General features: G+C 35.4%; 1 protein-coding gene across 1 annotated transcript; it reads left to right on the forward strand.

Annotated features, from left to right (window-relative positions):
* Positions 1-1,634: 1,634 nt before the first annotated feature.
* Positions 1,635-15,975, forward strand: C2H18orf63 (chromosome 2 C18orf63 homolog). Its single transcript, XM_067292364.1, has 13 exons — positions 1,635-1,768; positions 2,439-2,517; positions 3,038-3,094; positions 4,550-4,661; positions 6,120-6,161; positions 7,120-7,196; positions 8,616-8,725; positions 9,395-9,491; positions 9,587-9,681; positions 10,239-10,416; positions 11,491-12,573; positions 13,822-13,938; positions 15,919-15,975. Exons 1-13 carry the CDS (start codon positions 1,635-1,637, stop codon positions 15,973-15,975), a joined length of 2,238 nt encoding a protein of 745 aa, XP_067148465.1.
* The last annotated feature ends 318 nt before the right edge of the window (positions 15,976-16,293 follow it).

Genomic DNA, 16,293 nt, shown 5'->3' on the forward strand with positions numbered 1-16,293 from the left:
ATGAAAAACAAAGAAACAAACATAATTTTCTTTAAAATTGCAGTTAGAAAACACTGATATTGTGGTTTTCTAGCATGTGACTGAGGTTATTTAAGCTCTTAAACGTATTACACAATAAGCAAGGGAAAGCAAAATCGGAACAGCAAAGTTGTCTTTGGCATTGTTCCTCAAAAATGTTTCTGGATCATCATTTTGGTCATGATTTACAGAATTGCTCTATCAGGTCACTTCACCTGGTGACTTCACAACATTTGCAAAGCAAATTGCTTTATATTTATTACTTTCTTGATTGTTCCTGGTAAGGCCAGTTCAAAAAAGTTTTTTGAGGATTTGCAGGGGGAGAACTATTATAACAGCTCTTTTTTTTTGTGCAGTGCTTGTGTCTGGGTTTGGATAAAAAGCAGACTTCCTACTTAACTTTGGAACACTGATTCATTGAGAAAGCTGCTGTAGTAAAGGGATGTATTTTCTCTGAATAATGACATTTTAGCTGTTCTTTTTTGTGTCATAAATATTCCAGTTCCTTTACATTGTGCCTGGCCTATGCTGCAATATATAAGGGCATACAACAGTCATACAGCCAATGGGCCATAACTTCGTATTACTAGCACTCACATGAAATGTGTTAGTGCTGTTGGATAACACTGATAAGGTGTGACCCACCAAAGGTGTTTGAAAAACCAAATCCATGGAAAGAAATAGATTCCCATCTCTGGCCTGTGTATAATCCTGAAATAGTCACAGTGCAGTTATAACAGTGTGAATCTTTATGGAATGATAATAGTTCACAGTATCTGGTCCCTTACTCTCAGTGCGCGAAAAACGGCAAGAAGGAATAAAAGGGTCACGTTTTGAGCCTGAGCTTTATTTGGTGTGTTTAGGGAATTCCAAACGCTACGGAGGAGTTGCAGCAGGTCTGCTCAGTGTTATGGCAATGAACATGCGTGTACTCTGTATACTAACTTCTCATGAGATATCAGATCTTGTGCACTTCAAGATAATAATAGTGGCCTGAGCCCAAAACTGCCTCATGCTCTTGAACTGGAAATATAGTCAATAATTGTGTGAGAAAGAGAGTTTTGTTAGAACCACTATACACTTAACCACATTCCAAATGCCAGGTATGTTTTCTTGATGTTTTGATAAATGTGTAGCAGTGTATCTGTTAAAAACTCGCACCCAAACAAAATGCTATTCTTCATACACTTCTCCTTTGGGAGCAAGAATGGGAGAACAAATGGTCTGTGATCATTATTAGTGATATAGCTTAATGTGATTCTGGATTACTACAGCTTGGAGTACAACAACATAAGAAGGAATTCAGTTCTACATAGGTTGGAATACAGTGTTCACCTACGGCTTGAAAAGGGAGGTGGATTTAATCAGGGAGTGCACAAATTTTCTGTTGACACTGGGAAGGGGGCATGTTTAAGTATGTTTAATTGTCTGTTATAGTTGACTGAATTACGTTACATTGCCTACGTAATCTTAATCAGAAGACAATTAACTGATGAATGGTTTGCCTGATGTCATATACTTATAAAGTTCTCCAAACAAATACCTGGCTTATAATAACGAAATAAAATTTTTCTTTTAGGGTCAAGCTGCTGTTTAGGGACAATCAACAATAGAACATGAATGACACTAGACACCAGTCTCTGTTCTTTGTCAGTCTGCCTGAGCTACAAAAACTCTGTGCCATTACAGTAACCCTGAGTTCCCAGTTGCCAGAAATTGAGATAAGGAATACACAGATAAAGATTTGCAGGTAAAGAATTTTGAGGGCTATTATTTTCAGAAGCTATTGGTGATAGTATTCAAGGATTTTATTAGCAGTACTAGTAGTTAATTGTAATAAAATCAGCAGAATTTGTAATAGCAGTAAACACTGTATAATTGCGTGAACTTATTTTTTGGCTCACTATTGAAAAAAACTCTTTTTCATTATTTTTTAAATGTGATCTGGTAAAACTAACAAGACCTCCAAACTGGAATTAATAAATAGTTAGAATTAATCTATGATCACATAAAAAGCTGGAATACTTTAGGTATATTTTCTGAGCTACTGCATTGCTTTATGGAGGTTGAGACTGAGTGAAGAGAATACTCATACAGCATATGTACATTCCTTAATGCACACCAAGCATTATGCCATTCTCTTTACTAGGAAGGGGAAGAAATGAGAAATTCTACCAAAAGGAACAACCGTTGGGATATTTTATTCATTTGTCAAAGACCTGCAGTCTTTGTCTTAGACCACTGTGGGTGGGTTAAAAGCAAAGTAACCTGGGCTACACCAACATAGTATACTGAACCACTGGAAACTGATAAAAAATGTAATGTATTATGTTTGTAAATGGTAAAGAAAATAATGTAAGCTGAGAAAGTCAAGTACAGAAAATTATTTCTGAATTTTTTCAAACTTTTTTTCTTTATAGACAATTATTATTTATGCAACAAGACATCCTTTCTGCACCTGTCATTGGAACACTAAATCAAATTTCAGTTGTAATGGCGGTCAGTAATCACTGTGTAAATAAATGTATGCAGTTACATATCTAAATACTTTTTTTTTTTAAATGTTTTGTTTGAGGACCAAGTATAAGTAAAATTGTATTATTTAAAGCAAGCTTTTATATACATGCATTAGTAATGTAGATGACAGCTTATGTCTTCTATTATTTTGGTGAAGTGGCCTTTTCAGATGCTGAATCTTTTGTGGAACTGAATGGACTCAGTTGGTAAGACGCCACGCAATTCACAATGGCTGCAGCAGGGTCAGGCTTCTGCCTTTACATTCTAGGCGGTCTTTTGCTTGCTTGGTAATGTATCTTTAGCTGGAAATCAGATTACACTAAGATAAATACACAACTCGTGTTAGTTACCATTCTCCTTTAAAATACAGGATATGGTATTTACTGTAACTATTCCCAAATGTGTTTTTCTAAGGCAAAGATACTGATGGGCCAGACTTAATTTATGATTTGCTAAAATATCCCTTTAATGTCAGACACTTGAAGACTTGTTTCTTTTTTAGATAGCTTTTTACAAAACTGGAATATGTCAAGCATATATAGAGAAACAAGGAGCTACCGTAAGTGCTGAAAGATGTCACAATTTTTAAGATTATTATGCTTATCTGCAGTTGCTGTTGCCAAAGATGAGTATTGAAAATTGTTTCTTTTCTTGCAATTTGCACTACAGGAGCCAGGGTTTCAAAGTAAAAAGCATCTGTCCCCTAGCCAAAATGTGATTTGCAAATCTGGTTATAATAAGGATACTTTATCAGAGACAAAAGTTTAAAAAAGAATTTCCTGAGCAATTTCAGTAGAATCGTCTGCTGCAAGGGAGTCCTCGTCCTTTCCAGGGGGCATTAGTATTTGACCTAAAGGTGAAGACAGACCTGCCATTTGGGCCGAAAACCTGTAGCTCTGCCTTTGTCATGATTCTGTGTTTACATGTCTTAGAGGTCCCACGATGGGGATGCTCAGACAGCTGAACTGTGTCCTCATTCATGTTGGTGCTATATCCAACCTGTATAGAATTGTCTCAGAGAAACAAAACAAAAATGTAGAGAAGAAATGGAACCCATGAGCTTAACAGCTGATATATTTTTAGACTGAGTATTATGCATATGTTTTTCTGCATTCTATTATGCAATGTTTGTGTTTTTATGAACGTATGTATGGATGTACTAAAATTGCTAAGTCAAAAGCCTTATTGTAATCGCAGCCAGTAGCTCTACTGATTTATTTGCACAGTCAGTGGGATGTATTTTTTCTTGTTCCCTGACACATAAATGAGTATTTGTTTTTGGAAAGCATACACTGTTCATGTATGCTAACCTTACAAAACCACTTTATATTGATATGTGTAACTGACCTGTCATCATTAGATTTTCCCACTCCAGCAAATTAGTAACAAATATACCAAATAACCATGAGCTGTAAGCAGATCCTTGCAGGATCTCATTAGAAATATCCTCCTGATGGTGTATTAGTTAACTCTTTTAACCTATTTTAATTGGTTGATTTTTTGACTAATGCTAATTATCAACTGAATGATATGCAGGTCAGAGTCAAATATATCGCAGGCAAGTAGTACTATTAGATGAAGAGAGACACATTTATCAAATGTTTTTGTGATCACGAGAGAACATCTCTAATCTTGAGTTTGACAGCAGAGCTAATATTTGTAAATTTTGGGTGTCATGGCTATTGTCTGGAAAGAGATGCGCATCTAGTAAAGTACTCCATGTAGTTCAATTCATCTTTTCCTCAAGTCCATTATCAGCCCTGTGAAAACATTAAAGGAATTGTGGTGCACTTTACATTGATGACCCATAAAAATCTAAATGCCTGCCTCAATATTTGAGCTACAGAGCTAACTTCCTGCTGTAGGTAAGAAGATGAAAAGTAAAGATGTTAACATTTGCTAGGATTTGGCTCCAAAATACAGTAATAGTATCTTTGATAAAAGGTTGACTGAAGCCTTTTAAAAGTCCAATAAATGATTACTATTCTTCTTCTTTTTTCACTGATATTTTTAGCTGGAAACACCACAAAGAGTTAGTCCAGCCATTCTCCAAACCTGTCTCTCCTACACACTTATAGCCAGACTTGCACCCAGATGGAACAAGGCCGGTCATCTTTTGGTGCAAGGTATTTTACTCACCTGGGTCAGGGATCAACCATTTGATTTTCAGTTCTTTATTATTGAAAAGAAGGAAGGACCTGTCGGACCAAATTTCATTCTACCAAGCTCAGTCTTACTAGATGGTATTTACTTTACCTGACATCACTCTACTACTTGCTATGTAGGACAATCGTGACTTACCAAAGTATGGAAAAATAGATGTGTTTCAGATAACTATGGTGTAGTTTCCTTATTAAGTAAAGTAGTTTTGTAGTCCATTCCAAATATAGAGAAAAATGTATATTTTGTTGTATTATTCCTAGTCACAATATTAACAGATTATTTTATACAAATAGCTGTTTTTCAGTATCTTCAAAATATATAGCTCTCTGAAATGAAATCAACTTATTCAGGAATAGCAGCTAAAAGTAAAGAGCTAGATTGGCAGCTGATACAAAATTGACTTCACTGAACCAGACATTGGCTAACAACAGTGTCCCCCTGGGACTTGCAGGCTGTCTAACCATATATGTTGCTAAAGCTGGGCAAAACAGCTAAAGCTGAATAGACCTGCTAAGCAAAGAGAGAGTTGAAGAGGTTTTGCTTCTTCCTCTAATTGTATTTGGCATAACTCTCACAGAAAGTTGATACAGGCTTTCAATAATCTTAAGGACTTGCTGAGCCAGCTAATATGAGGCATGGGATTCTGCTTTCAGTGGCAAAGAGACCAGCTTTAGAGTCTCTGGCTCTCTTTATTTGAAGGGTTATTTTCATCTTGGAACATTTGACAGGTTTCTTTTACAGCACATCTACACAATCAGTTGCAACTATATAGCTAAAAGGGAATAAAATGAGCAGTACAAGGGACAAGCAGTTGGGAAGCAGATAGGCAGATGGAAATGTTCCCCTGAGGAATTCTTTGAAAATAGAACCAGAGTAAGTGTTGAGAAAAAGTAAAGGTTAGATTTCTATCAGTCTGTGTAAAGAGTGCTAAAGAGTACCTTCACACCCTCAGTTCTTTCTTAGATACTGTCAGTTTCTTCAGCTGAACACAGTAATAATACTGTTCTCAGTTTTTGTCATACCGGTAAGATTTAAAAGTGTTCATGTAAAATACACGTAGTGGTGCTAGAGTCACTTACAGTCTATCAGCTTTTAATGATAGATGGTAAAATATATAGTAATACTATACAAGTTTGCTTTTAAGCCTTAGAAATTTATTAACTGTTAGTTAAAATTAATTCCATGTGCATATTCCTTACTGGGAGAAAAATGACATGTAAATAGTTTTTCTTTCTTCCATTTTATGTTAATGATTTAATGAAAAGTTAATTGATAGAGGGTTCTTTCTCTTTTTATATGAAACAAACTTTACAGCAGTCCTGATACACACAAAAGAAACTATGCGATCTCTCCATTTTGTTTGCATAAAGACATTGGGCATATGTTTTACAAAATAATGTTTACTTATTTTATTTATTAAGGGAAGGATTTTTTGTCTCATTCAGGAAGGCAAAATGCTGTTGGTAAGTACAATATTCTGTTAATTGTAAACTTGTTTGAGCAAGGTATAATTATGTGTTCTCATGAGCTAGATACTGCCATGGTCTTGTCTTTTCATTTTTCATTCTGAAATAATCTCAGTCAAAATACACTTGATGGCAGATGTTTCTTTATATGTAATAGTTGTCAACTCAACTGCACCCTTGAAAAGTTACCCACAGAAAAAGGTAATTTGTCTACTATTAATTTTGCTCTATGACCATAGATTGAAATTTAATATCAAAAAGTTACGATTATTACATTTAAATGCACTTGCCTAAAATTAAGACTCTTGCAAGAGATGTGGAAGTTTCATAATATTAGGTAGGAAACTGAGCTAAAGTGACTATGCTGTATGCATTAAGTTTGCCCTTTGCAAAAGTTAAGTCACAGAGCATGCTGTTTAGTTATTGCAAAAAATGAAAAAACTAAGGATTACATTTTCAGATATTGGAACCTAAATTTGCAATAGGGACATATATTCAGGAATATAATACATTCAGTCCCTGTGCTTGCTCAGGGCTGCCTAAATATTCTAGAGAGGTGTCAATAAATGCTTGCCTTGGTCTTGGGGCCTTTCTTATTGACCACTACTAGATGTGCAGTACTGGGCTAGATGAGCCAATACAGCCAATGCTTATATTTGTATTAAATACATTTGCTTTGAAAATGGGTATTTGTGTATCCAGGATATGAGTATCAAGCATCCAGTTGCATGGACAGCCATTAGTTATTAGGGCAGTCTACTGTATGGATGATACTTCATTATTTTCACAGCTAAAATGCAATTAATTTCTATTTTCGTGCTGAGAGAGTCTTACCTATTGATTTCCAAACTCAGCACTTCAATGAAAAATTATTTTAAATAAACTTTTGGTTTATCTTTTTGCTTAACAAATGGACTACAGATACACACTGCTTTGGGCTTTGTTTTTACTTCAGTTATAGACCTCAATGTATCAGAGACACAGCTTTGCATCAGCGTGGAGGCTTGCTCAGTCCATCTGCCACTCCCTGAGGTATATAACAGTTATACTTTCTACAACTTTATTTGTCCTACTTATCTTTATTTGCTATTCTCTCAGATGACTTTAATTAATGTGGTGGGGATAAAGTGCTTATTTTGGTTGTATTAAGACAGTAATTGTATTAGTTGACTATATGCATCTGTTCTAAGTGTGTAACATTCCATATTATATGCCTATTGATGCATTCTAGCAAGCTACCAAACTCATCTCTGTAAAACTGAGATTATAGACTAATTAGGAGACCTTTGGAAAAATACTATCTGATTATAATGTTGAGGTGCGTTTATGCTTATAGGTTTCCTTCTAGCAGTGTTCTCTAGAAGGCATTCGTAGTCTCACTTTAATGGATAGACAGCTTTGAGTAACAAATGTGAAGCTACAGATCAAGTTATCAGCACTGCATATAAGACCTCTGCATATCATTTTTCTGGAATCTTCTCCGTTTTCTGTGCAGCTTTCAAAATATGGGAACAAGCTGGACTATGCTACTTTTGAGAATAATTAGTAAATGCTTTAAGAAATCATGGTTAGGATTAAAAAATAACCATCTTTCCTGACAGCCATGTCGCCTTTGCCAAATATGTTTATACATAGAGGGCATATTTGTCAGGCTTGCTGGTTTCTTCCAAAATAAGTATTTCTGATCTGAACTCTTCTTCTTTAAAAGAGAAGAACAGGATTTCCTCTTTGATTTAACTGGACAGCATAAATATTAAAGATATCTTTATGAATCAAATTCCAAAAGTACACAAAGCAATGATAGAAGTGATCACAATGTGGTTTCTTTACCAGTTTGATCATTTTAATATTCATGCCTTTCTACTTTTCTAAAATAGAAATGGCAAGATTTTCCTGCCAGTGAATTAATGCAAACCATGACAGACCATGGAGAGAGAAAACGTTTCTCAAATCTAAGTGTTTGGCTGCTACAGTCAAACATTTCCTTTGTGAAAATGTATGGTGTTTCTTGACCCGCTCATGGGGTAAAGGTGTATGTCTTGTTAATACTGTTGCTGGAGACTTTGCACTTGATTAGGTAAGTTGGTATATGTAGCAACTAGGTTGTCAAACATGAGTTTCTGAATTGAATTTAAAAAAATCTGCAGGGAAGTGAGAGAGCTTGTAGTCTGAGAAATTCCTTCTGTGCCCTTACATATCAAAGCACTTTAAATAAAATTTAAATCTCACTGATTTAAATAACCTTTAAACCTTTTGACTTACATACCTTTTGGAAGTGTAGGCTCTAACCGTGGAGATAATACGCTTCTGAAACAAGCAGTTCATGAGAGCTGATAAATGAATAATAATGTAAGACCTTTGGTGTATTTTGATACACATAATTATTTTTGCACATTTTTATTTTGTACTGTTACAGAAATATTTACAAATAACTTTGTTTTCTGTTTTAAGCTGGGAGAGTTTGATATTTCAGGAAACATCTTAAAGATATTTGACAACAATGAAAACACAATTATTCACAGACATTCCATTTTAAGTAACTGGTGCTATGTTTTGCCAAGGTAGGAATTTGTTTAAATTCCAGCAGAAACAAAGATTTCCTGGAATATTTGCTATGCAAATTGTGAATCTGATACTAGTGATAAAAGCAGTTCTGTTTTATAGTCTGTTTTACCTTCAGGAAGCCACTTTACTTTTATTGTCTCAGTGTTATAGAAAAGGAGAAAGAAAAAATAATCAGTAAATGAAAAATTTGACATTTAAATATTATTTTGATTTTAGTAATCTGCTACTTTGTGATATGTAAGAGCTTTTTCTTAAATATAATTTTAGCAGAAAGTGTCTATTGAAAGAAAAATATTTCCCCTTTTGCCAGAAACTACCTCTGTTTTCACCAATGATTTTTATCACAGCAACATAAAAGTAACAATATTTTTCCTCCTGTTCTATACTCACTGTAATGGTATAACAGACAAGAAGAAATCAAACTTGTAGATGCCAAACTCTTTTCCATATTTCAGGAAAAATATGAACATTGCTGTTGTTCTGTCATTACGGATACTTGTCCTAAACGCATGAGCTAAAGATAATAGTCCTCAAAACATAACAATAATCCATAAATATTTTCAGTGCCAAAAATGAGATTAACTTTTTTTTTTCAAAAGTACAGTGTATTTTCAACTGTGTTATATGACATCCTTTCTAACTATCTTTTATTTATCCATGCGCAGCATGAAAATGGGTCAGATCATAAGCATCAGCCACATAATTCCTCCAGAATCTCCTTTTCATTCATATAAAGACTTTCAGATGCACTGGAAGAATCTGGTAAGAAAGAATATGCTATTTTTTAAATTTTCCCTCCATCTTTTTATTTGTTGAATTTGTATTATTAATAAATATTTGTCTGGTTTTTTTTTTAGTATGGATATATTCTTCCAGAGAATTCTGAAGAGACAAAAACATACTGCAGTGTTTACTTCAAGCCAATAGGGGAAAGACTTTTTACATATCCTTTGTGTATATTTTTGTTACATCTCCTTCACTACTCCTCTAGCTAAGATCTAAATTTTCATCTTTGAATGTGCTACATTTACTTCTTGCATAATTTCATAAAAGTCAGTGGAATTGTTTCACTAGGCAAATTGGAACAAAATATTTAGTTGAGTCTCTTTGTCTTTGTATTGAGTAATCTTAAGTCAAATAGATTGCTTTGCCTCATAACTTCTGTAAACACAGTAATGCCATTCTAAACAGTGACCTAAAAGGAAGAATTAAATTAATGCTATGTGTTGTTTCAGTAAAAAAATGGTTTAAAAAGATTCATTTTAAAGGGAATTTTCCTGCTAGGAAAGACTAGACTAGAGAATACTTAAATTGAGCAAGGCTAGATTAGCATGGTATAAACATACTAAAGTCCTCTAGCTTCTAAAGCTTTGTTCCTTTAAGAAAGTAAGTGCTTTTGTTTAGCTTTTTGAAAAAGCTTTAAACATATTCATGCTTTCTTCCAAAGAAGATGATTCAAAGTTATAGAAATGTAAAGAACCTTGTTATGTACCCTGAACACTTATTCAGGTACCCTTTAAGTTGCATTCGAAGTCAGCCAGTGCAGTACTTCCCCAGAGTAAACTTAGAAAGTGTGTTGAACTCTTTTCTTTCTGATGTGAAGTCTAATCTTTCATATCTGTGTGGATTTCCAGTAAAGCTGACAAGTAAAGCACTTTATGCTACGCAGGAACTGTCCAGAGCTCTAGTACGTGTAAAGTCTTTTGTATACGTATTAATGACATGTACATTTGTTCATGGTATGACGTGGTCTTTATCATATTCAGAACACAGCAAGAGCATAATAGTATCCTTTTCACAACAAACAACTATTAATATTCTAACCTTTAATTAAATGCGTAGTTTAATATTATATTACTATTTACATTTTTATATTCTTGTTTGCACAAGTATATACAAAAATTTTAAGTAATATTAATTACTTGCTATCAATATATGCAGTTCCACCGTCCTTATTTACAGTTGTTTCCAGAATTTTCTCTCACCTCTTCCATAATAATAATTTTTGTGCAATTTATTTCTAAAAAATAAACTGCAAAAGGATAAAATTGTGTGGACTTAGGCATTTAAAAACACTCAGGCTGTAAGTTTTACTTTGTGGCAAGTGATGGAAAGGAGGAGAGTGATCTCAGCTCCTTTCATCTGAGATTGCAAAAAAGGCTGAAACTGAAATTTCTTTATTAGTCGTGTTTGAAAGAAAAAAATGAAGTAATTAATTCTGAAAAAAAAGAATAATGACAGAAACTGCAGATTCTAAAATACTATAATCCTCTTTCAGAGCACAGTTCCTGTTTATGTCACTTCAGTGATCAAAGCTAGAAGGGCTCCTCCTTGTCTTCTGCAGTTTTTAAAGACACCGAGACTGTCTTTTGCTTAGACTACAGATGCTCTTAGAAGTCATAAAAGACAAGGATAGTAGTCAGACAACTCTCTGCAGACCCCCTAAAAGTGCTAGGCAATACCAAATTGGAAAGCACTAAACCAAGATAATGACTATAATTTACGTCTTCCCTTCTGCTGAGAAATATGATATTCCCTGTGTAGTTTATGAACAAAGAACTGGGGGAGGAGAAGGCAAAATTCACTGATAGTGACCACAAAATATTGTTTAAAGATATAGATCATTCTCTTTCAAAGCAGGAAACTGTATGGTTTGTATTGTGATGAATACCGGGTATATACCATATAGTGATGCATTAGGTGGCACTATGAGATATTTAAATCCAGCTCATTCAATTTGGCAACTATTGTTGTATTGCAGGAAATAAAATCTAAGCCTATGAAATTGGCTGGTGAGGTGGTTTGTGCAGCATCTCTAATCCAGGCTCCTCCAAGGAAAGAGACTTTGCCTAGAATTTCTTCATCATGCAGTATGGAAAACAGCCACTGGATGGAGCATTTGATCAACGAGCCAAAAACACATACTTTTTCGAGTAGCAGTAAAGGTACAGGAAAGGTTAGCACTGAAGCAGCACAGAAATCAGTGAATAACAGGCAAATACCAGGAGTATCCGACTTACCAGTTCACTCTCCAAAATCTTTAGGAAGGCCTCAGAGTTCAGCCTTTGACTCCCAAAGAAAAAATGTTAACAAAATTATACCTATTTTCAAAGGAAAGTTGATGCAAATGAATGGAAAAAACACAAGACAGACTGATGGGAAGAAAAGAGAAAATCCTGGAAGACATTCACCAATAAAAATTATGGATGCTTCATCATCTATGCTGACAGTGTGCAAGTCCAGCATAACTCAGGTTTACAAACCTGTTCAAAATGTGCCAGTCAAAAATCATACTCACAACAGTGTACTTCAGATAATAACAGAGAAAACATATGTAAAGCATGGTATATCTGTATTTCAGTGGAAAACAGAGTCTGGTGGACAAAGGACTAAATCTGATTATTCTGATAACTCCGCTTCAGGTGAGAATTCAAGTGAAGACAATCGCAGTAAGACAAATTCTCCTTCATTACCTAAGAATGCTAGGTCAGTGCTTCAGAAATCGAACATCAATGTGAGTCTGAATACATGTGCAGCTCTTACTTCCAGTATGAGAAGGGGTAAAAAGTTTACAAGTCAAAACACCACGCAGGTTCTTGAGAAACAACACAAGTCAAAGAAAGTACAATTGCAGATTTGTAAATTAGACAACGAAATGACAAATTCTGGTTTATCACAGCAACAAATAAAGAGATCAAATGAAGGAGCAGGGTTAAATATTCACAAATCCATCTTACATGATATCATGTGCATAGACAAAAATGAGGAACATCAAGAATCATGCCATTCCAAAGACTGTATCACTAAGACAACCAGTTGTCATTCAAAAGTTAGCAGTGAGCAGGTATGGTAAATAACAGCATGCATTCTCCCTGACTTTCACAAATTCAGTATATTCTAAAAAACAATAAGCAATAAAGAGCATGACTTTCATCACATTCTACCATCATTCTCTATATAGTTTTCTAAATTTCTACCTTATGCGTTAATGTTTTCAGCCACTGCTGCTTTTTTTTCTGAAAGGGATGATGATTTGCTTTGTCATCTGAGATAGATATTCTTATTTGGGATTTTTTAAGGTGGTATAATTAGTTTTCACTTCTTTAAAACTTTTTATTAAACCAGTTTATTGAGATTCGTGTAAAGGTAATATGGCGGAATTTTCCGTGTTCTGTCTGTCTTCATACAAAACTGTATTAATAAATAGCTCCTGGAAGGAATCTTAAATCTCATCAGTTGTGTGGTGCTGGCTGTAGCATCTGTAAGGCATAGGGCTCTTAGACAAACATAAAAATTTTGCAAATACAAGTTTAATCAAAATTTCACTGAATCACAAGTTGCAACAGGGAAAATTCCTACTGGACATAAAGGAAAAAAAAATCTTCAGAATGAGAGAGGTTAAGCACTGGAACAAGTTGCACAGAGAGGCAGTAGAACTGTTATCCTTGCAGATTTTCAAAATTTGACTAGACAAGGACCAAAGCAATCTGATCTAACTTTGAAGTAGCTCTGCTTTGAGTAGAAGTTAGGACTAGCTGACCTCCAGAGGTCCCTTACAACCTAAACTTGCTATGATTCTGTGACTGTATTTCAATAAAGCAAATGGCTGAACTGATTTCAGTGCAATTTTTATGTGGATGATATCCCACAGACTGGGTACTTGAATGAAATGTGTTGCACTTATCACTGTTTTCACCTATAAAATGTAATTTGGTAGATGATTTCAAATTTGTGTTATGAGGGCATCTTTTGCTATTCCATGAGTACAGTTCTTTAATTCGGTTACTTCTTAAATGCCAAAGCATCTAGAAATAAAAAGCATCAGATTATTACTGTATGACAGAAACAGATTAGCTATTAGAATGACAAGACATGCAGCAATTTCTAACAGGGATAAATAAGGATATCAAGATGAAGCGTGGTTTGGGAAGCTATTAAATTATCTGTATAATTCACATTGGTGTTAAGTATTGATGGGTTGCACTGATGAGATCTGACAGTCAAAATGTATTAATGAAAAAGTCAGTCATTTTAACAAGTAGCAAAATGCTGGATTTTTTCCTAATGAAGGTATGAACTTTTATATTTTAAGATTTTTAAAGGGAATGAGCATCTGACATGTGAAACACTGACCTCAAAACTGACTTACTCAGTGAAAGACAGCAACATGGAAGCATCTGTAAAGAAAGATTGTGTCAGAAGAAGGCAGGTAAAAAAAACACACAAACCCAACCCCCTCCCCTACCACACCCCCCGCTGCCACCTTTAATCTGGTCTACAAGGATTTAAATTAAGAGATAAAAAGGCAAATACATGTTTTGTCATTTTAGTATGTTCCAGTTAAAGCAGGGAAAGCAACAAAATCTTATTGACGCTGCTCTGAATAAAATCTTACTGACCCTGCTCTGAATAAAATTAGCCTTATCCATCAGTTATGTTAAATATTATTTCAAATGTATGTTTAAAATATTTGTTTTATAGTAGTATCTTCCCTCTCCTTCTCCTTACAGCCACATTCTTAATATTTTTACTATCTAAAAATTAGGCAGGTTAGTAAAGAGCAGGTGTCAAGTCTCCAAAGCTCAGTATAATTATATTTTCTTACATAGATATGTATGTATTATTTGTGCCACTAGCCAACTGAAAATACTGTGTGATAACTCCACAAAATGAGCCAGAAGGCAAAAAAGTTGCACACACTTAACTCCCTTTTCGCCCAGGTTCCCTTGCCTTTTATGTTCTATCTCAAGCAGCCACATGACCATTTGAGGTCTCATTACCCCTGTTCAGCATAGTGCCTTTACCTAGTCACATGTTACAATATATAAACTTACCTTGTCAAACCTATTCATTAACTGTTGTTTAAGAACTTAAGAATATGTAGCCATAGTTCAGATTCCTTGATTAAATTTGCATTTCTTAACATTAAATTTCATTTGTCATCTTTTTGTTTTGATACGTTTTTAAAGCCAAATAAGACAAGTCTGTAACTTTTAATGGTAATAAAAGCGTACAGTGTGTGCTACCAGTGCAGTTCAGAAAGGGCCAGGACAGCAGCCCCAAGGGCCTCTTACAGGAACACACTCGTATGCTAGAGCTCAGGCCGCAGCAGGGAAGAGAAGGGTTGATGTGTGAAAGACAGGCCCAGTCCCTTTGAGTTGGCCCAATCCATCCACAGCTGGGAAGGGCCCTTTCATGGAGCTATGACAGAGCCACTAGTTACCGACTCAGCACTGTGGATGCTACAGCAGTAGAGTCATGAATTGGTATTACAAACAAGAAAAAAAAAAGCAATTAAAATCCTGTAAGTATAAAATTCCAACTTCTGGGGTCTGACTACTAAAGACAGAGTTCCACCATAATATACGTTAGGTGCTAAGGTCCCTTGTCTGCCACTGGGAATGACGAACATCAGCCGTGCTAGGGCTTGTGAGCATGGAGCTAGCTCCACAACCTGGGCCAGCATGGAGCTTGTAGCTGGGCTGCTTGCACTGCTGGGCTGGGAAAGGGGGCATTATCCTGCCCTAGTCATGAATCACAAGCACCCTGTGCCACTTCTCCCTCTCCGGGCAGGCTGTGAGTGCTGCCAGTACCAGCCTGAACCCTGGGAGCTGCTGTTGAGAAGTGGCAGGAGGCAGCAAGTCCTCCTCATCTCCCTGCCATGCTCCCAGCGTGGCGTTGCCACCGCTGGAGCCAAGTGACATGGATGCACGGCTCTGCAGAAGCTGGACTCCGCTGGAGTCTCAGGAATAGGAGGAGGACTTACCTAATGACTGGCTAGGGATGGGTTCTCCAATGCTTTTTCATCTAGTTCCTCCTTTTTCCAAAATAAAATATAATGGTGCTGAATCCTGCTGTATGTCATGGGAACACTAGTTAACACTTCTCTGAAAACTAAGCCTTCATCATTATCTCACGTTTGGACACCAAAATTGATCAATTGTTTCTGGAAGTCTTGGCTGACAGTACTTATAAGGGTATTTTCAAAATAGCTTAGGTTTTAATTATGTACCCATTGCACATATTATCCCACTTCAAACAATATTTACATTGATTAATGTGTTTATTTTCCATTTCTGATACCTTACAACTAAGCATTTCACTCAAAAAAAAGTCTTAGTTGAGCTGTTAGCTTAGTGTTACTACTTTGTTTGCTTTACTGTTTTTTTGTTGTTGTTTCTTGTTACAGAAAGAAGAAGGCTCTTCAAAGTTAAAGAAAGCCAAAAGAAGTAAGCCTTCTATTTAGGATCTTGTGAATTACTGAAGGAAAACTCTGGGTATGCTCATGACAAATCTGAAAGGTTTTTTCTCTTTATTAAAGTCATATTACATGTCTATAATAGCTTCTTCTGTTATTATGGATTAGGATCATCTTATCAACCATCTCTAAAGGAATCACTTCTCTAAATGAGTGGCTTCCAGAACAAGATAATAATGTAACAGAAGCCAAGATTCTTGATTTCTCTGGACATGAGCAAATAAAGCTTTGCTTTTTTGTGAAAAGAAAAAAGTAATGTTAACTACAAAGGCATCTTGTCCTTAGTAGTATGCAGAATCTTGCTTA

This window comes from Apteryx mantelli, chromosome 2 (assembly GCF_036417845.1).
Source record: "Apteryx mantelli isolate bAptMan1 chromosome 2, bAptMan1.hap1, whole genome shotgun sequence".
Classification (NCBI taxonomy): domain Eukaryota; kingdom Metazoa; phylum Chordata; class Aves; order Apterygiformes; family Apterygidae; genus Apteryx; species Apteryx mantelli.

What these genes read in the sequence shown, in the direction of transcription:
- C2H18orf63 (XM_067292364.1), top strand. Translation starts at nt 1,635, where the DNA reads ATGAATGACACTAGACACCAGTCTCTGTTCTTTGTCAGTCTGCCTGAG. An exon ending in AAATTTCAGTTGTAATGGCG is followed by an intron (nt 2,518 to 3,037) that starts GTCAGTAATCAC and finishes TTTCTTTTTTAG; the next exon opens with ATAGCTTTTTACAAAACTGG. An exon ending in TCCATCTGCCACTCCCTGAG is followed by an intron (nt 7,197 to 8,615) that starts GTATATAACAGT and finishes TTCTGTTTTAAG; the next exon opens with CTGGGAGAGTTTGATATTTC.